The 21,811-nt window shown below is 46.9% G+C and overlaps 1 protein-coding gene across 2 annotated transcripts in view; it reads right to left on the bottom strand.

Moving 5' to 3' along the window:
* Nucleotides 1–21,811, bottom strand: part of CDH13 (cadherin 13) — a 1,398,954-nt gene that overhangs the window by 355,940 nt on the left and 1,021,203 nt on the right. For both annotated transcript variants that reach the window (XM_032325075.1, XM_032325076.1), the window contains one exon: nucleotides 10,067–10,211. In XM_032325075.1, coding sequence (XP_032180966.1) covers nucleotides 10,067–10,211 — 145 coding nt within the window. The remainder of the gene's footprint in view (nucleotides 1–10,066; nucleotides 10,212–21,811) is intronic.

Genomic DNA, 21,811 nt, shown 5'->3' with positions numbered 1-21,811 from the left:
AGCTCTCTGCCTATTATAAATCTTTTCTAACTGACATTTGTAGACTGTCTTGACTGATGGTCTGTCATGCCTTATGAATCTTCTAGAAGAGTCCTCCTTGAGCCTCTCCCAAGCTACCGCTAGGGGGAGGATCCGGCTCTGTTTGAGAAGGCCACCGCCAGTCACGGGGGCTGCACTGAGTTCCCTGACCAGCTGAGCTACAGGAAGATGCCTTCCCCTCTCTCCTCTCCTACACACACACACACACACACACACACACCCTACACATGCGAGAACACACACACACATATATACACACCCATGCTCACATATGCGTACAAGAGAATGTTCTCCAGACTCGGGGCGGCAGATCTGAGTGGATCTTCACATTTTCCTGGTTGACGGGGTTCAAGGGCAGTGGGCGTGATGAATGGAAAGGAAATGAAAGGACGCAGGCGTTCGCCTGAATGTGAATCCCGGCTGTCATCACCCGTTGGCTGTGTGACTTTGGGGAAGTCACCCGTTGGCTGTGTGACTTTGGGGAAGTCACCGAAGCTCCCTGAGCTTCTGTTTCCTCAGTCGCAGAGAATTGTAAGGATTTCATCGAGAGGCAGATATAAAACCTAGACTAATATCCAGTACTAGAAAAATTATACTGGTTACAAGCACTGTTTCCTTACCCGGGGCGGGCACCGTTGTCCCCCTCGCTCCTAGTGAGATGCCTTTCCCCTGCACAGCAGGCTGAATTTCTCTTGTGCTTCCCTCCAGTCCGACTCTAGGAAGTCAGGGTGGCCTGTGTCTGTTTTATGCGACACCCTGACCCGATGTCATCCTTCCTGAGCAGCAACATGTTCTCGTACCTGAGAGGCACTCCAGAGGTATTGCCAAAGTAATGAATGAACGGCCAGTACAGACGACATTTATTTAAAAATCAAATAAAAAGGGAAGGTTCGGGTGATTCATACGTTCTACCATTTGGGCCTGTTTGTTCCTGCATGAAATACACCGAGTGGCTACCGTGTGTCTGGATTTCCACGAGATGCGGAAAATTGAGAATGCAGAGAAGATGATGTGGTCCCCCTGGTCTGCAGCTTAGGCCAAAGAAAGAAAATGGAAGGTAAAATCTAGTTCGTACTTGGGGAAAATTTATAAACCTATTAAGGTTTACAGCATTACCCTAATTCCCTGTGGATGGCACCGGCTGTAGTAATCCAGGACCAGAAGGAGAGTCAACATTCGGTACTCTCTCATCCTTTACGGGTTCAGCACAAAATCTCACGTGGCGTCTTCTCACCACCATCACTGTTCCCATCCCGTCCAGGCCACCGTGTCATCAAGTCTGGGTTACTGGAGTAGCCCTTTGCCTGCCCCTCCCCCCCCCCAACATGGAAGAGCTCACATCCTCTTTGAACAGTAAGATCAGACTTTACCACTGTCCTCTTTAAACCACCCAAAGGGCTTCCTACTAAATTTAAAATATAATCATATAACTTATGGAGTTCTAATCCAGGGTTCTGCAAAACTCTTCTATAAAGAGCAAAGGAAAAAAAAATATATATTTTTAAAAGATTTAAAAATATTTTAAATATATATTTCGTTTTTTTAAAAAATGTATCCGTATTTAGGTTATGTATATATTTGGCTCTGTGGGACATATAATCTGTGTTCCAACTATTCAGGTCTAACGGCAGCTCTTGAAAAGAGCCACAGCCAACGCTTAAATGAATGGACATGGCTGTGTTTCAATAAAACTTTATTAATTTTCTTAAAAAAAAAAAAAAGAAAACAGAAGGTGCAACAGCTTTGGCCCGTGGCCCACGGTTGGAGAGTTCTGTTCTGATCCTACGTTTCCCCATCTCCTTGAATTCCTCTGCCACTCTTCGTGCCAAACTCCTTCCCCCAGGCTGGCCTCTTCTCTGTCCCTCTGTCTGTCCTGCCTGCCTCAGTCAGACCTTTGCACTTTCTGATCCCTCTGCCTGGAACGTACTGGCTCGATGCCTTTACAATCGTAGGCTGTTATTCTCAGTGGTCTCAGCCTGAACGTCTTAGAAAGACCTGAGAGGGGTCTTTCTTGACCTCTTCTTCCTTATGTCACATCACCTTTGCCTTATTTTATCCAAATTAATTAAATTATCTTTTGCTTCATTGGTAATTATTGTTCTGTTTCCAGGAAAATGCAAATGTCTTAAGAATTGAGTCCTGGGGGCACCTGGGTGGCTCAGTGGGTTAAAGCCTCTGCCTTCGGCTCAGGTCATGATCCCAGGGTCCTGGGATAGAGCCCCACATCGGGCTCTCTGCTCAGCGGGGAGCCTGCTTCCCCTCGCTCTCTGCCTGCCTCTCTGCCTACTTGTGATCTCTGTCTGTCCAATAAATAAAAAAATTTAAAAAAAGAAAAAAAGAGTCGAGTCCCAAGTATTCTTGGCCAGTGCCCCATCGCTAGCACCTAGAGCATTCTCGGATTCAGAGAAGCCGCCCAAGAAATATTTGTTGAATGGTTTAGCTGAACGAAATGGTCAGCAAGAATTGAATTGAAGAGTTTCTCTGAAATTATAACTCTTTAATGCCCTTGTGGATGTGCTACTGGGCTTTACTCGGCTGCTGCATGAAAAGTTCCGAGGCTACTCAGAGCAGATCTTTCCGTATGAGGGATGGATTCCAAGGCTTTGGTGTCCGCCATGCTCTGCGCCGTAACAACTCAAGGACTTTCTCATTTTTATTGTGCAGTTGCTCAACTGTCATCTGATTTCCATTTTGGCTAAGAACTCCCGTCAGATTTATTCTTTCAAAAGGTTATGGAATGATCACCAGGTTTCTGAAGCTACTGATGCTTCTTTTCTCTCCCTCCATGTCAAACTATGATTTCATTTTAATTAAGCTAATTTTTTATTTTATTGTTCACTATTTGATGTCATAAATCCTTCTTTTCCCCCAGTGTAGGGGGGTAGACAGATGACTCCCAGCTCAACTCTGAAGTCTATGCAACAAATTAGTGGGGCATGGCTGCCAAGTGCTTCTTTTTAGGAGGGAGTAACCTCCGTGACCGTGAGAGTTATGGATCTTCAGTTCCCCAGGTTATCCTCAGTGCCCAGAATGCAAAGATCTGACATAAAGGAATAGGAGGTTGGAGGACTGGCAGTGGGGAGACAGACACACAAGGCTGACCAGAAACAAAGACTTCCCCTTGGAGAGAAGCAGGATTCAAGAAACAACGTGTCGTCTGCTTCTTGAACTGGTCCCCAACCCCCATGGAACCCGAAATTCCTTCTATAGGAATGTAGCTAGAGAGAGGGCTAGGGATAAACATGAGAAGACTGGTTTTCAAAGTTGTCCACATGGAAGATGAGATACAGTCTTAGTGGCTGGGGATCTTTTTAACAGAAAAAGGGGTCCAGGCTTTCTCGCATGTCTCACAAAGTCTTAGAGTATTTCAAAGCCGCCAGTGGGCCTGTGTCGATCGGTCTAAAACGTGCAGTGGTGTCCATAAGAGAGGGACTGGGGTAGAAAGGAGGGAACATTAGAGGCTATGACAAGGTCATTGATTGGTTTGGTCTGGAGCCCTCGTAAGACACCACTTGCGGTACCGACAGGGTTACGAGCAACTTGGGAGATATTCCGTTTCTTGAGTAGCTAGCAAGGTTCAGATAACTCAACACTTTTGATATACCTTACTTCTGGAATTTACCAGACGTCTCTGACTGGATTGTGTAACTCAAATTTTGTTTTACGGTCAGCTGCGCTGGAGGGATCTGTACCGTAAGCCCAGTGCAGCCTAACGCAACCTGGGTGGCACCACAGCACAGCAATGACACCCGACTCTCAGCCCCTTCCCTCAGCTAAGACTCCGATGACAGCCCCAGCAGAGGAGCAGGACCCACCACTACAGTCCTCTTCTTGACCACAGAATCCAGGGAGGATCCAGAGCAAGGCAGTTCACGACTGATAGAGTATGTGCAACAACCATGAAGGCGTAGAGACTTTGGGTAAAATCCAGAAAAACAAATTAACAGAAAGTTCACCAGCATGTTCAAATGTGAAGGCAAAGGCTATGGTTTATCCTCAAGCATGAGCTTGGCCAAGATGCAGATACAATCCTTTGGTCAGAAGCACCACATCAACACACATGAAAATGTAATAAGCACATCCTCCCACATGGATGGATTTGTCCTAAAGACTGTCACGCACATAGGAAGAGATGTGTTCTCTCCTGTAGAGCTGATTGTAAGTACGGAAAAGTGAAAAAACTTAAATCAATACGGAATGGCTAACTAGACGATGGCAGATCCAAACACGAGCTTTTTAAAACAATGATGTGGCTTGACATTTATTGATTTACAAAAAAGTCCATGCGGCCCTGCAGAGTAAAGACGGCGAGTTACAGCAAGGAACATACGGCTCCGTTTCTATCAAATTGTATAGTGTGTCCCTCAGCGTGGACATGCCCAGACAGAGCCCTGGAAGTCCTCCCACCAAGATGGCGTCTGTGGTTTTCTCTGGATGGTGAGATTTGAGAGTGATTGGATTTTTTTTTTCCTTAAAAAAGGCGAAGAAAAGCAGAATTGCTTAATTTTTAGAAGAAATACATCTTCTTAAGAAAACAAGCAAAAAATCCCAATAGTCATGTGCCCAGTATTCCAGAACCCAGAGGACTGACTGGGATGGTTGAGAAAGAAGGAACGCGCCACGTGGACGTCCAAAAGTAGCCACGAGAGAGAACTGGACAGTTCGGCGGACAGAGAAGCCACACTGCAGTTACCAGGACAAGTGAACAGGGGGCCAGGAGGGGCTTTACGGCTAGGTCACACCGACAGCCTGAGGACAGAGCCAGGGCTCAGATAGTGACTGTCACATATGAAACCATCGTGATGTAGCCTGAGCTGTTTTGGAAACCAGAGAGGACCAGGCCATGCTAAGCTCTCAGGACAGGCTCTTGTCCCAAAGGCCAATGGATTGGACATTTTCCCTCATGTCTGCCATGGTAGGATTTTTTTTAAAAAATGAAAGTACTGAGTCTTATATAGCAGAAACACAGGGGGGATCCCAGAGGAAAAACAAAAGACAAAGGCCTCCTCTCCTGGCAGCAGGTCTTCAGGGAGGCTGGGGCGCGCCCCTCTGGGACAGGCGTCCCATGACCCCCGGCAGGATCACAGCGTGGCCCACACTTCAGTTCTTACGTGTTGCCGGTCTCCCTGCTTGGCTCTGTAATCCGGGAGGGGATGAGCAGCCTGGAACAGGCCCCCAGCCGCACCCTCAGAGCTCAAAATAGTGCTGGTGCCATGTAGGTGCTCAGAAGTGGCCCCGGACGGAAACAACAGAGGGAGCAAGACAGGAAGCCGGAGAGGGCAAGGGCGGCTGTGCCCTCAGATGTCAGAAGAGGCTTTAGCGGCTCATCTCTGCTCCTCTCCACCTGCTCCAGGTGACGTGTCACCCCTCTTAGGAGTCACAACGCGCACCTCTGGGTCCTGACCCCTATTTAAAGAGAAAGTTCTGGGCTCCTGGGGGGCTCAGCCGGTTAAGCGTCTGACTCTTGGCTTCGGCTCAGGTCGTGATCTCAGGGTCGTGAGATCGAGCCTGGCATCAGGCTCTGTGCTCAGTGTGGAGCCTGCTTATCCTTCTCCCCCTGCTTTTTCCCTGCGCTCTCTCGTTTGAATACATAAATATAATCTCTAAAAAAATTTAAAAAAATTAAAATAATGAGAAAAGTCAATGTAACATTGGTCCTTTTTTGTCATGCCTTTTAGGGACTAAGGTATTTCCACTCCGTCCGTCCAGGTGGTGGGTGCCTTCCTCCAAGCTGCCCCTGCTCACATTCGGGCTAGTCCAGCGGAAAGCATGGGGGGGCAGAGCCTGCGGATGCTCCCCCCCACCCCACAGCTCCTGCAGCCTGTCGGAAGGCTGCCCCCTGCTGGTAGCCTGCAATGGCCAAGGGTGCCTGGGGATTGAAGTTCCTCTGGGGATAGTTTGTGGCCAGTATCTAAGGGGTGCGTAGGGATGCATATTCCAGCTCCCCTGGGCTGGGCTAACTCTGATGTGTGCGTGTTCATGTTATTTCCTGGGGAACCCCCAACCCCCCCGCCAAGAGATCAAGCTCACAACTGCCCACCCTGGTATCTGGCTTCCCTTACCTGGAGCCCGCCTCAGCCTGCATCCCACACCTCCCAGGTAAGACACATGCCCTCAGGCCTCATTCCAGGGGCTCGTGGTTGGCCCTTCTCCACGGTGCCCAGAAGACCACTGGTGGAAAGACACTGGGGGACGGTGCCAGTAGGCACTGTGGGTCCTGCCAAGTGTGTCCTCCAGGAACTCCAAGGGTCCCAGCCCTCTGTCCCCACTCATGAAGTCCCGGGCTGCCTTGGGCATTCAGAAAACCCCAGGCTCGCGCAGAGCTCTGGCTGCCCTTCCCCCACCAACCCAGAGCAGCCAGGGCCAGGACTAGGGTCCCATAAATCAATGCCTTGGGACTCCACGAAAGGAATAGCTCATCATTTGTGAAGTTCAAAGACCATTATTTTCTGTTGATCTTCCCTCATCCAGTTACTGATTCCCCAAAACAATCCCCTGGAGTTCAGTGCCGAGCAGCTGGAAACGGTCTCCTGTCTGCAGGCCAGATAAATACGGGTGGCCTTCCTCCATGATGGATTGGTGCTGATGGCACATCCAGGTCCACCGGAACATGAAAATGACGCTCGGTTGTTGGGAGATGAATGTCCCTGTGCACAAACTGCCTGTTTGCCTCAGCTCCCTGACATGGTACGTTGCAGGAATCATAAGAATTACAGGGGGCATTAAGGACGCACAAGCATCTCTTGAACCTTGGTTCATGCTGAGGGAAGCAGCATCTCAATTAAGGTGTGCATACAGTCCTCCGGGGTGGGGACTATCATTCACCCACCCCATCTACAGACAAAGTGACTGAGGCTTCTAGAAGGTTCAATTGGCTGCCCAAGGTCTCACCTGGTTAAGGAGCTGAGTGGAGCATCAAACCAAGCCTGGGCCACAGTGCCGAGCTCAGGACCAGCTCCATAACTGGGGTGGGGGGTGTGGGGGGGGGAAGGGCTCACCGCAAAAGGAAAATGCAGGGCTCCTTGTTCGATACTTAAGAATTTTAAGGTGGTGACGGCAGAGCCTGATGCCAAGCATAGGCCCCTGTGAAGCTGTGCAGGTCACACCCCACGAAGCTGGCACTGATGACTTGAACTCAGAAGAAAGCACTATGAGTGAGAACCAGGCCCACATATGACCCTGTTCAACCACAGAGACTGAGCAACAGTTATAAGGAGGGACTCGAGGAGCTGACTGTTTGGTCAGAAGAGTGTTTTACTCGGTTTCTCTGACAGAGCGAGTACTTGCCCTCCAGCTGGGACCACAAAGAGTCCACGGTCAAGAACAGGAGGGAAGGTGGCCAGCACCAACACGTCCACAGGAGACAGCCCAGGCCTCGAGCCAGAGATGCAGACCTGGATTTTAACTCAGCCACCAGCTGTGGGATTTTGGCTAAGCATCTGGATCTCTTTGAGGTTCACGCTTCTCCTGTGTATGCTAGGGAGAGCGTATCCACCGCTCTGGGGAGGGAATGGTGTGGTGGAGGCAAGGACATTGGTCGCAGAGGTCTCAGCACATAGTAAGCACTCAACTCCGTACTGTCGCGGTTTGATGGCTGTCTTCACCAGGAGGTTTGCGCGACACTTGAACGGGCACATGATTTGCAGGTGGAGGATACAGAAAGGAGCCTGGAACACTGGTCCCCATCTACTGTTTATGTGAGTGGCGAAGTCACAGAACACTTTCCAGAGTCAGCATTCCCATCTGTAAAATGGACCCGCTATGAAGATTCTACCAACCACAAAGGAGCCACTGATTATTGATACCAGGAATGCCATTATTTCTACAGCCGGTCAGGGTTCCTTGTTCTAACTTGTAGCAGTTTAGGTTGGGGAAGGGGGATTGGAAAGGGATCCCAGCCCCTGCCCCAGATTCCCCCCACCCACCGGCCTCACCGAGGCTTTGGGGTCGTCCTGCCTGGGATCCCTTAGGAGGCACCGAGCGATCTAAGTGGCGTTTCCTCTAAAAGTTTCCCACAACATTTCCGCACTCTTGACCCCAGATCGGACCGACTCTATCTCAGTTCCTGCTTTAAAGCCAAACCCAGAGGGGGCCGAAGAAGAAAACAATGATTCAGGCCAAATTCTGCCTGGCTGAAAGAAGCCACATAGGTATCGCATTTTTATATATTTTTATAGCATAATACTAATCATAAATAGAACTTGGAAGTGGTTTATGTTTTGCTGGAGATCCGGCCACCCTAACCGAATTACTTTGTGCTTTAAGAAATTCAGTGGACATAAAGGATTCCATTTTTCTTTGAAAATGTGACATGTATATAAAGCAATAAAATCTGAAATTCTTTCTGAAACTTTAAGGAAGGGCGCAGTGGGAGGAAAATTGGACATCGTCTAATCACATACACACATAATATACAAAGACACGCACACGCTCCCAGCCGCCTCCGACGTCAGCATCGTCATTTACATTTAGAACACTTTCCTGGCCTGGCTCGAATTCCAGTTACGTGCAGACGGGACCCACCACAGATGGAAACTGGGAATCATTTTCCCGCTCCGCTCGAACTCCAGCCTCCTTAATAGCTTTCCCCATCAGTTCCCCTGACTCGCCCCACACGTCGGCTTGTTTAAGAACATACCTTGAACCTCAAGCCCCAGTTCCAGGGTTTCTCTCCCCGGAAGCCCTCCTTCTATCCGAAGCAGTCTCCGGGGAGGTGAGGAACAGGTGCCACAGGAAAGGTCCGGCCGAAAGTGATCGGACCCACTTTTACCTGCTGCTCCCCATTTTCCAGGCTGCTTGCTACTCTTCTACCTGCTGGGTTCCCCGCCAAACGCTCCCCAGCACCCACAGGCAATCCCCACCCCTTTTGACAGAATGCCTTCACAGCCGGGAAGGAAGAGCTGGCCCCTGGCCCCTGGGGAGCTGAGGAAGTACAGGGGGACAGAGCTCCTTGAAGTTGGAGGGAGGTGTCCGCACCTTGCAAACAATGACTCATGGGGTGGTCTAGGCAGGTTACCATGACAACGCTTGCAGAGCCTCATAGATCTACACGTGATTGATACGTCCCATCCATTCAGCGAAGGGGAAAAACAGAACCAGTCAAAGTAGGGCTCCGGGTTTCCATCTCCTGTCCAACCGGCTAAATGGCTCATTTGTTTGGGCACAATCTAGACCTGGCGACAGTGAGGCTCTCCCTAGGACGCTCCCTCACCCAGATGGATTTCAAAGCTTAAAATCAAAGTCCAGGCTCCTAATAGGGACTTTTGGACTTTGCTCTGTTTTTGGCCAAGCACCACACTCAGCCGTGACTTCAGCTGCCGGTCACAGAACGCTTTTACTGATATCTCTGGCACCCAAAAAGGGAGCTCTGAATTCTACAACCTTCCCTGATGGAAAGGTTAAGTGTGGAGAAAAGATAAGAGGAGCTCTGTAGTAACATCACAGTAGGGCCTGTGTTTCCAGAGAGAAATAAAATGTCTTGCCTTTGGCCCTTTGACCGAGGACAAAAGTTTTCTCCACGTACCTCGTACATGGAGAAAGGGACGGGAATGAAAGGGAAAAAGCCCAGGGAAAAATAAGTCCTATCTGTTTTTCTTTTTTTTTCTTCCCAAAATGGTTCTTATTAAAAGACAACGAGGAAAGGAAGAAGCGAGACGCTTGGGGTGAGGACCTTAACTTTCTTCAGAGCCCCGTCATACCACAAAGCTCAACCCTGGGCCCTCACAAGGGTGAGCTCCGTATTTATACAATGTCCACCACCAGCCGCGCACTAGAGACTTCGATGTTGGCCGTCCCTGAAAGGTGGCTTTCAGAGATGAGGTGAGAGCCTGCCTTCCACAGCCTCCAACACCCTCGTCCTGTTCTGAGTTGCAGATCTGCGGATCTGGCTGCTACCCAGGGAGGGAACAGGTCTGTGTTGAGGCATACCAAGAAGTTGGAGCGGCAGCAAAACAGTTTCTGGAACCCCCAAAGATCACAGGATGCCACTTCCCAAGCCATTATGCTAATGTAAGCCGATTTCACATACCTGTCGGGGATCCTTCCATGACATGGCCAATGTAGGGGCCTTCCCGAAAGATAGGTCTGTTGTCATTCTGGTCAATCACGATGACTTCCAGAGGAACTGGCCCCTCGAGGGTTTTGCCGTTGACATCGGTGGTCTCCACAAATAGCTGTGGGAGCAAAGAAGTTGGGGGAGAAAGAAGGCATTAATTCATTATGAAAATGGAAGTCAGGTTCTCTGGAGAAAGTAGGTTATATCAGCAATTTTATGAGCCCTTGGCAATATTCAAACTTTGGTCTCAGTGGATAGTCACTGGAACCAGAATATAAACTAAACATTATAGGATAAACAACAAATTTTAGTTCATGTTAGGTCCCCCTTGGGAAATTCACAATTAATTCATCAAATCTGCAAAGGAAGTCCAGAAAAGAAAAAGAGAGAAAACACTCGCAATCAGCCAGAGCGGAGAAAATGTGCTTACATTGTTTCTGTTTTTTTCTAACATCATTATGCTTAAAAGGAATGTTATGCTAATAAAAATAATTGACTAAGCAGTTATGAACAGAGTGCATTAAGAAATAACTGGAAGTGTTTATGGTGATGTTTAGGGGAAATTTGGGTCAGTAAGTATTTATAGAGAACCCTCCCGAGGCAAGGAAGACATTTGCGGGGTCCTGAGTGCGACCCTGAGATTACTGGCCACTAGGCCAGTGCAATCAAGGCGGGATTTCACAATCCTATGGGACACTTGAATACAGAGCTACCTTCAGATCTCAAGGATTAGAAAAATAATATAAAAACAAAACAAAGCAAAACACCCCAGCTCTATTGTTTATCTTAGAAACAAGGGATTATGTCATGCCATTTCCCGTGAGTCTCAGCGGCCTTATGCTCTCTTTTCTTGTGCCTGATTCCACCTTGGTCTAACTGGGCAGCAACAGTAACACTTCTCAGATGTGAGTTCTGGTCCCCGTGTCATCCCTGATACTGCCGCTCTTGGGGAACGGTCCCCTGCGGTTGGAATCCCAGCCCCACTTTTCAGGAGCTAAGTGGCCTTGAGCCCTCCACCTGGGTCAGATTTCTCACCTGTCAAATGAGGTTAATAAAAAACACCCACTATGAGGAATAATAATCAACATTATCCAGGGCTTACGAGGCGCTCTCTGTATAAACTCACTTGGTCTTCGCTCGGTAACCCCAAGCATCATTTGCGAGAACAGAATGGACACAAATTAGAGGTTAAGTGGTAGAATCTGGATTTGACCTCATGAAGTCAGTTTCCAGAGTTTACATCTTTAGCCACTCTGAACCACATTCTTAAAGCACTCACTCTCCTGCTCTCCCATGCTTCGCCTACAGAAAACTAGATGCTCCCATGGTCACTACTGTTGTGATCAGTTCCATTGTCAAAACAAGCCCAGATTAGCAAAATGACAGAGAACCACTTTTGGTGGGAATCAGCACGATCGCACCCCCACCCGATGGTGCCACGAACCGGTAGCATTCTTTTGGAAAGGAGCCTCAGAAAATCCCACAAAAGCTACGAAGGACTCGTACACTTTGTTCCCTTTGGGTACCACTGCTGGGTCTACGTGAGTCAGGTTGCACGAGATCTATGAAACATTCACTGTTGTTTCGTTATTAGAATAACCAATCACCACTGGCTTCCGCTAAATGCCCAGGGACAGGGGACTGGTGGACGGAATGTTTGTTACAGCGTCGGAGAGCACAGCCGTTAGATCAGATCGTCATCCCCCCGTGTTGATCCACTTGGACTATTACGCGTAAACGCACAAAATAGCACGTGACGCGCGCGTGTGGAACGGGTGCGTGTGCACAGAATTTGAAGGCAGTAAGCCAAAATGAAACGAGGTATGCTTGGCTAGAAGAGTATCTTTTCCCTTTTTTCTCTTAAACATCCCTTCATTCTTTCACCAGCAAACATGCGCAGAGGAGAGCTCGCAGAGAGTGAACTTCTGTACTTTTTCTGCTGTTTTTTTCCCAACGCTCTGAGAATTCTACCGCACGAAGGAGAGCAAACAAAACCTTGGGGCCATTTTGTGCCATAATGACGGTGTGACCTTTTGTCCTTGCAAAATAGCGAAAAGACTTGAATTTAACTCAACCAAAACACCGGCGTCTAAAGATAACAACCACCTTGGATCCGAAACCGAAGCTTCCCGTGGGTTTGCGGACCCGGGCCCACACCCAGGGCAGGGAGTCGGGGGAGGTAAACCGCCGCAGGTGAGGCCTGGCGGGGTTAACAGGCGAGGGAGCTGACTCACCAGGCTTGTCTGAGGCCGCTGCAAGATGAGGAGGTCCCCACGTCTGCCCTCCAGAATCTTACCAATTTAGAGAAGCCTTGGCAGGGCTCAGCCAAGTAGACCATCCGTGTGCCCCGAGCGACACACTGCGGTCTCAAGCCCGCGTCCTTAACAATGCCTCCCGCTGTGGGGCTGCTGGGCGGGGCTTATAGCCAAGGACAGGGGAGGGGGAGGAGCCTCGCTGATTGCCTGAGTTTGCCTCCCCGGTCAAGTGGGGGTCACGACCTTGGTCATGACCTCTCGATGACCTTCTCCAACACTTCCACACTGTACAAGTCTTGGGCGGTATCAGAAGCCACAAGTAGGGTACAGGAAGAGAGTCCCTAGGATTCCCGAATGTGCGAACCGCTGGAAGGGACAGGGGCAGACTCCAGGTCCATCTCAACGTAATGGGAAGACAAACAGAAACTGAGGAGATATAATTGATTAGGATGAATGCAAAACATTGAGCTGGATGTCATGAAACCAACTAGGTAAATAAACAACTTTTAGCAGTTCGTTACAATACTACCCTGATTTTGACTCCCAGATGTTTTCGTGGAAAGCAACATCATCAGAAGCAAAGAACTTAAAAAACAGCAGAATGTTGGTGGGACACCTGACTGGCTCAACGGGCAGAGCATGTGACCTTTGATCCTGGGACTTTAGGTTCGAGCCCCAAGTTGGGTGTAGAGATTACTTAAAAATAAGATATTTTTAAGAAAGCAAAGTGCGCCTAAGGGGTACTTACTAATTTAAAGTCAGTTTAACAAAACATTTATTGAGATATTACTACATGTCAGTCCCTACCATGAGTGTTACGTATCCAGCAGTCAATAAGACATTCTAGCATGAAGAGACATATATTGAGCTATGTAAAATGTATAAATAAAATAACTTCAGTTCGAGATCAGGGATATGCAGGGATAGAAGAGGCTCACATATTACAACTACATTGTCCAGTATGGAAGTCACGCGTCACATGTGGCTGTTTCTTCTTTTTTAAAAGATTTTATTTATTTACTTGACAGAGAGAGAGATCATAAGTAGTCAGAGAGGCAGGCAGAGAGAGAGGAGGAAGCAGGCTCCCCGCTGAGCAGAGAGCCCGATATGGGGCTCGATCCCAGGACCCTGGGATCATGACCTGAGCCAAAGGCAGAGGCTTAACCCACTGAGCCACCCAGGCGCCCCCACATGTGGCTATTTCAATTCATACTGATAAATAAAATAAAATATCCAGTTCTTGGATTGTGCTAGCCACATCCAAGAGCTCATTAGCCACACGTAGCTACCGTACCGCACGATTCCCTAGGTGCTCTGACTTCTCAGGCATTCAGACCCAGACCAGAATCTACACCAGGGACCCTCCCGGGACTCCCTTCTTTGAACGTGGAGTGAAGTCACAACCAGCCTTCCTGGGTCTCCAGGCTACAGATGGCAGATCATGGGACATCTCAGCCTCCATAATGTGTGCATCAACTGCTTATACTAAATCCCAGAGTGTGTGTGTGTGTGTGTGTGTGTGTGTGTGTATTTCTCGGGAGAACACTGACCAGTACAGGTTTCCAGGTATCTTTTTAAATTTCTAATTAATTTATGTCACCCCATAATGGACATCTCTCAATGGTGTCTTATCCCTTTTAGGGAAAACAGCAAATTCCTTTATTTGGACAAATCTTTTTATAATCTGGCTTCAGCCCACTTCTCAAAACTCATTTCATGTCATAAGAGATCCCCTTTGTTCCTTCTGATCCAAGTACACCAATCTTTTCTCGGCTCACCCCGTTCTTTCCCAGCACATATAATCCTCCTACCTAGCACGGACTTCCTACCAGCTGTCCTGGTGAGCCCCTGCTTGGTCTTCAGATCTCAGCTGCAACATCACTGGCCAAGAAGATCTTCCCCCTACTCCAGACTAACGACGGTGTCCCTGATTGACACTCCCGTGGTACTGGTGCCCTTCCTTTATAACATTTTCCATAATAGAGCTTATTTACTTGTAGGATAATTCAATTAGTGTCTGCCTCTCTGACAGGTCCCACGAAGGCACAGGTGTTGTGAATATTCTTGACCGATATTAAATCCTCAAGGCTGAGACCCAGTGCCTGCACCTAACAGCCACCTGCTTGATACGGAGTGCATAAAGCTGCTTTCACACTGACTGCATGCAGCGGCGGCGCCTCTTTAAGAGACTGGTGTCCAAAGCTTGGCCTCAGCTTTGGCCATCTGTCCTTTCTTTCCATCCCTGGCACATAAGGGCTGACAGTCCGCCCCGACTCAACAGACTATAAGTCAGTTGACTCTTTGTGTTGTCTTAATTTGTGAGTAAGAACCACAGTGGGTAAATGATACCTAAGTACATTAAATTAATTACTTGCCTTTTAAAGAAGGGAACCTACATTTATTTGGTGTCTAATACATGTCTAGGCTTTTTATGCATTGTCTCATTTGGCTCAAAACAACCTGAAGGGGGAAAAAAAAAAAACCAACACTCAGTGCAGCAAAACCCAGAGAAATTGAAGTACTGGTCTAGGAGCAAAAGCTAGTTTGTGATCCAGCTGGATCCAAACTTAGTTCTGACTCTAAAATTCATGCTTTCTTCCACTGTGTCCTTGTTTGCTAGATGCTTTTTCATGGACTTCCATGCACTTCTATTTCACTCTCTTTAATGGATTATTTACTTAATAGTAAATAGCTTTACATTGATAGCTATGTTTCATTGTTGCCTCATCCAAGGCAAAATTATCTATGAGTTTAGGCATATGATGAGCTTATTATAAATTTTTTCTAATAAACATGAAAATACATATTGAAATACTATCTATCTATCTATCTCACCCTGCCACTAATAAATGTAGCTCTGAAATGACCATGGCGAATAGAATGGGGAAGGGGACATCACAGACAAATCACCCCTAATCTGTTTAAAGCAAAAATTTACTTTATCCAAGAGTGGAGACATGAAGGTACCCCATGAACTTGAGCTAAGTTTCCCATCTCAAGGGCATGGTATGTGGGCACCAGGTTTCCACAGAAATAAAGAAGCCCACAGAGATTTTTCTGTAAGGATGCTATCGCAAGTTTATTTATAATAGATGATCTCTCAAGCTTGAGAATGTTGGAAGATTTTTTTAAAACCAAATTTTCCATGATGGGTATCATGTTTGTTGTCACAGGAAAGAAAAAGATAAAATGAATCCTGACTTGGTTGGTTAATGTGAAACTTAAATTGTCCTTACATTCTGCATCTGAATTCTTACATATTTAATTGGTACAGTATCATGTTCATTTGTTACAGGCTCCTCTGATAGAGACTTATGTACTCTGCAGGGGAGAGTATACTCCAGTCCAATTAGATCATAAACAACTCGAAGGCAGGAACGCTGTTTTCTAGGTATTCCTTCTATACATAAATAGGTGCCTGGAATAAAGAAAGCACTGATAGATTTGTTTTTGTTTTGTTTTGTTTTGTTTTGTTTACAGAGGGAGATGAGGGAGGGGCAGAGGGAGATGGAGAGAGAGAGAATCTTAAGCAAACTCCAAGCCTAGTGCGGAGTCCAGTGTGGAGACTGACAGAGGGCTCGAGCTCACCATCTGAGATCATGACCTGAGCTGAATTCAAGAACTGGATACTTACCTGACTGAGCCACCCAGGTGCCCCAGAGATAAGTTTTTAAAAAAATTTTTTTAATACTTAAAAAATTTTTTTCAAAGATTTTATTTATTTGACAGAGAGAGAGAGATCACAAGTAGGCAGAGAGGCAGGCAGAGAGAGAGGGGTAGCAGGCTCCCCGCTGAACAGAGAACCCCATGCGGGACTAGATCCCAGGACCCTGAGACCATGACTTGAGCGGAAGGCAGAGGCTTAACCCATTAAGCCACTCAGGCGCCCCACAGATAAGTATTTTTATTGAGTTTCTATTTGCAAGTCTCATGCTCTCCCCACCGATCAACATCTCACAAAGATTGAACCAGACTTTTCCATCAAAGACATCCTCATTGATCACTGAAATTACACTTGACATTGAATCAGAAAGCCTCCTTTCAAACTTTGGCCCTGCTACCAGAGAGTGACTATAGCTGGCAGAATAATGGTCTTCCTAAAAGCCTTCACGTCCTACTCCTTGGAACTCATGCATATATTAGCTTACATGGCAAAGAATTAAGTTTGCCAATCAGCGGACCTTCAAATGGTGAGATCAACCTGGATTATTTGGGTGGGCCCAATGTGATCACCAGGATCCTTAAGAGCATGGGACAGGAGAAGGTCTGAGTAAGGAAAAGTGAGAAGGGGTTTGAGCAGCCATCACTGGCTTTGAAGATAGGCCACCACCTAGACACAAGAAAAGACAAGTGTCTGCTGCACAGACTTCAGAGGTGAAGGCAGACGTACTCTCATGTTGCTTTTAGCCCTGCAAGGTCCACATTGGACTCTGACCTGTAGAAGTACACGGTAACACATCTATGTTGTTTTGAGCCCGACATTCATGGTAACTTGCTGTAGCAACAAGAGGAAATTGATACTGTGTTCACATAGTTTATCATTCAAACTGGAACACTTCCTAGAATGAGAGCAGATGCTATTAACGAGTACACCCAAACAGTTGCAAGCCAAGCCTGTCCTCTAGGCAAATAGGGTTACACGGTAATCTACGTTATTAAGAGACTTCAACTTCCCATGTCAGTCTGCACATGTAGCGAATGGTGTTTAGAATGGCCTTCTCATTTTTTTTTTTGTTTGTTTATTTGTTTTGCTTTGAATAAAAAGATAAGTGAGTACGTGCTTCCCGGTGTGGGCACTTAGCCAAGTCCAGGGTTCGGTGACCTTGGCATTCGTTAGATCCCAACAGACCTTTTTCAAGACTTCTGCAAACGTGGATGCAGTACCCTCAATTCCGTTCTGACTTGTCCGTCGTTAGCCCCCTTCAAATTGCTTTTCTATCATGGTAATCCAGATTTCTCTTTGACACCAATTACTTGCATTTCAAGTTATTTTTCTCAGCTTTATTCATTTATCGAAGTTGAATCTCATTATGGACCAACTCCGGGAGAGTTCCCAGGGAAGAGATATTTTTAGCTTGTGTAGCAGACCCCCGCCTTTCCCTCTACAGCCCTGGTGCCGACTCCCCCTCGATGGCTGGATGCAGTCTTTACAGCTCCCTCGAAAAATGATCAAAGGGGCGATACAAGTCTCTTCCTTGTTAGATTATTAATTAAAGATTGTGATATATTGTTATCAAATGTTCTCTGAAAAGCTTGTTCTGTTTAGACTATAGTATTCCCTTTGTCAATCAGAAATTTTACTTTTAAAGTATGTTTTCCACCAAGCATAATGAAAACACTTTTTTCTTATGTATGCGTGCCCACAACCATGCTGGACTTGGAGGGCATTTTTCTATTTAACTTTTGAAGTAATTTTAATTATGTGGAAGAAATCTATGCAGATATTCAAAATAATTTTATTTAAGCAGCTTGGGTAAAGTCCCAGTGAATATCCTCTACCCCAAGAGGGGCACAGGCTGAAAATTTTAATTGGTTCAAGTAGAATTTATATAAATCATGGATATTGGAATTATGCCTGGTCTATTAAGGATATGTACAAGGGTTAAGGAGATTTTTGTACAAAGATGAGAAATATAATACTTTTAAAAACAAAGCTGTGGGAGTAAATTACTGGAGATTTTATTTTTACTTGCTCTTTTCCCTCTCCAAGAGCAAAATTCAGAGGAAGGGAATGGAATGCAATACTTTTGTTTTATGTTTATAAAGCTAAAGTTATTTTCTTAAATAAGTATGAAAACGTGTTTTATAAAACATGATATTCTCAAAAAATTAGGGTTGATAAATAAACATTTAAAGTATAGCCTAATAAATGTCAGGTGGATTATAGCATTAGCAAAAAAAAAAAAAAAAAGTCATTGAGTATTTGTGTAATAGAGTGGGGAAAGCCTTTCTAAACCAGGATGAAAGGCATAAGTTATGTGAATTATTGAGAGATTAAGATAGTCAAGTGCAAGTTTTTCATATGACTAAACATCATAAGTAAAATAAATAGAAAACTTAGAAAAATGTTTGCATCATACCAAACAGAGTTTTACTACTCTGAATATATAAAGAGCTGGTTAAAAATCAACAAGGAAAAAAAACAACAACAATTAGCAAAACAAGAAAACAAAGGAGCAATAAATATTATAAAATTAAGTGAGGTAACGTGGTACTTACAACATTGCTGAAATAATTAGGAAAACCTAATAATCGGTGTTTGGCAAACTGGTAAGGAAACAAATTCTCGTACCTGATTAACGGCACTAAAACAGCTTTCTGAAATGCAGATTGTCAATATGCATCACACGTCTTGGAAACATGTGATTTTGCTTGTAGAAATTTAGCCAGGGGGCTATCTCTGTGTCCCTGCTCACTCCTGGAGGGCTGAGGGTGGGGCTGGCAGGGTGGGGGGGAGGAGGTGGGGGGGGAGGGAGGAGGTGGGGGGGGGTGGGGTGTTGTTCAGGAACATGTATACTCATTGTAATACTGCTTAATAAAAACTGGAAACATTGCAAACAACATGATGTTCTAACAGGATCTTGATGCAATAAATTATGCTGTCTACCCGAAGTAGAAGGCAACCTTGAAGAAACACTTCAGGGAATGAAAAAATAGATTATGGTATGGTGCTCATGGTATACAGTAAATATTTGATTGCAAATGAGTATGTACTGTATAATGTACTTCTTGAAAAATAGACATTGCATGATTCAGATCGTGAAATATTAACAGTGATTTTTTTGCAGGTGATTTTTTTTTTTTTTTTTTTTACTTTGCTTCTCTACACCTTTCTAGACTTTCTATAATGGGCCTGTGTTAATTTCAGAGTTAAAAAGCACCTGTGAAGTTTATGTTAAAATTGACCACAGATTGGCTACAGCTTATCACAAACTAGGCTAGGGGAGCGCGTTCAACTTCAGGACATCTGGCATCTCTCGGCGTTGATGATTAATGAGAAGCACGTGGATGTTAAGTATGGTCGTGATGGTCAGGATCTCAGTGGGACACAGAGTGGCTGGCTGTCCTGAGTCTGGCTTCTCCCCTGCTCCCTGTCTCTGAGCTTGGGATAAAAAAAAGTCTTAGCGCACCTGACCGAGCTCTGTGATGGAGACCCTGGGCTCACCCACTGTGTCTTCTGAGCCGTTACTGTTGTCACTGTCTGCTCTTTCTCTGAAACTTTACTTTTAATCTTGCGGACCGATTCTCAGAACCAGGAAAGAGCCGAGGCCCCAAGCCTGGACCGGATTTACGGTCCTCATCTTTAAAATGGGAGAGAGGGACCGATCTCACAGGGTGGATGCGAGGTAAAATACGCGAAGTTTTAAAGCACTTAGCAAAACACCTGGCACGTACCAAGAGCTAAGAAATAGAAGCGGCCAGTTATCCTTAAAGTATTTTGTTACTTTGTGAAGCAAAAACAAACAAACAAACAAAAACCTTTAATGTTAAGTTCCTGATTAGGGTTTACCGTCTCGGGCAGGTAAGGAGAGTATTTGATGCCAAAAGCTGCTTGTAGACAGCTGAGGCTCATTTAGACTCAAGAAGACACCTCAGCCTCCTGGCGCCCAGTCCTCTGTCGGGAGCTCTGTGGGAGGAGGGGCTTTGGCCAAGGTCATGGGCCCCACCCATGTCTCTCCCTCTTGCCTCGCTCCCACCACGTTCCCAGAAGCAATGTGATCCGCCAGGCCCGCAATGTGATCCGCCAGGCCCACACTGTGCGGACGCAGCTCTGGGATGACCTCATCATCTTCCTGGCTCTCCCCACCCCGTCTCATCGGTCCTGCTCTCGGGGCTCTGGGCCTCCATGCCCCTTGGTCTATGTAACACGTGGGTCAGCGTCACTTCTTGGGGCCATCTCTCCTTTGGAACAATGCGCGGAACTCCACGCCCCTGCATCTAGGCCTTTACCAGCCTCCCCTTCCACACAGGGGCCCCCCCTCACCTTCACGGCAGTGAGGGCCGGGCTTTCTTTTTTAAATTGCATTTTTTAAATTTTAAAATAATTTTTATTCACCTGAAGGTGTAAGAAATAACGCAGAGAGAGGTACCCTCCCTGCTTCACCCAGTTCCCCTGATGGTAACATCCGACCCACGATAGCACAGTGTCGCCGGCCCAGCGTCGGCACCGACCCAGTCCTGGATCGGAGCCTCCCTCCGTTCTGTCGGTACCTGGGTGTGTGCGTGGGCACACGTGTCTGTGTACTTCGTTCTACGCTCACATGCATCCCCACCAACAAGACACAGAACGGGTCCGTTTCTAAGGTGTCGCTCGTGCGGAGCAACAATGTGTGGACACTTTCAATGTGCATTTCACTTCCGGGAATACATACAAAGGAATCAAGAGCCGAGTCTGGAAGATATGTTGCTCGCCCACGTTCCCTGCGGCATTAGTCATGACAGCCGAGAGGTACAAGCCACCCAAGTGCCCATCGGTGGGTGAACGAGTAAGTAGAGTGTGCCCCATATATACACATGATGGAGTGTCGTCTAGCCTTCCAGAGAGAGGGAATTCTGCCACATGCCACCCATGCCATGGCCTGGACCATGAAGATGTTCTGTCCAGTGAAAGAAGCCAGTCACGAAATGACAGACACTGTATGAGTCCTCTTAGATCAAGTATCGTCAAGTTCATAGACACAGGACAGTGGTGGCTCCCGGGGGTGGGGGGCGGCGGGGAAGGGAGTTGCTATTTAATCGGTATAGAGGTTCAGCTGTGCAAGGAGAAACAGTTCTGGAGATCTGTTTCCCAACAAGGTGAATGTCATTAACATTACTGAGCTGTACACTTAGACATGGTTAAGGTGTTTTCGTGATGTGCTTTTTTTTAATCACAGTAGAAAAATTTTAATTTGCCTGGGAATCACCTGGAAACCAGAGTAATGCAGAGTCCCGAGGCCGGACCCCAGGGACTTTGTGGGGGCTGAGCCGCCAGATCTCTGTATTAGGTCACCCCAAGTCAGTCTGATGCAAAAGTCCTCATGACTGCGCTTTGGGAAACCCTTTCTGAGCAGCCTGTACCTCATTTCATCACCAAACAAGGCGCTAAGACCCAACAGAGGCTCTCTCAGCTTTGGGCAGGTGGACCCGCAGGGCATGGGTTTGCCAAACTTGCTTGCTGTGCTGAAGTCGAGGATGGCCAGGAGCAAGGCAGGTGAGCAGGACCGGCTGGCTTCCGTCAGCGCAAGGACGAGGTGGAGGCGTCCCCTTCCGCTTCTACATTGTCCCCTTGAGCGTTCAGTGTCTTGGCAAGACAGGAATCAAAATTAGCTCCTAGGGTGGGGGTGGTAGAGCTGAGGGGAAGAAGCCTGAGGTCCACGAGTTGACGCCCCATCCTCTTGGCCCCATCCGGTCCGTCAGCTGGTCCTGTCAGCTAGACCTTATCCCGCCCCCTGTCACGGGTTATTGGTCACATGGGCCTAAG

The sequence above is a fragment of the Mustela erminea genome, chromosome 19 (genome assembly GCF_009829155.1).
Source record: "Mustela erminea isolate mMusErm1 chromosome 19, mMusErm1.Pri, whole genome shotgun sequence".
In the NCBI taxonomy this organism is placed as follows: domain Eukaryota; kingdom Metazoa; phylum Chordata; class Mammalia; order Carnivora; family Mustelidae; genus Mustela; species Mustela erminea.
Note: the sequence above shows the minus strand (reverse complement) of the source record. Positions and strands in the feature narration are given on the sequence as shown.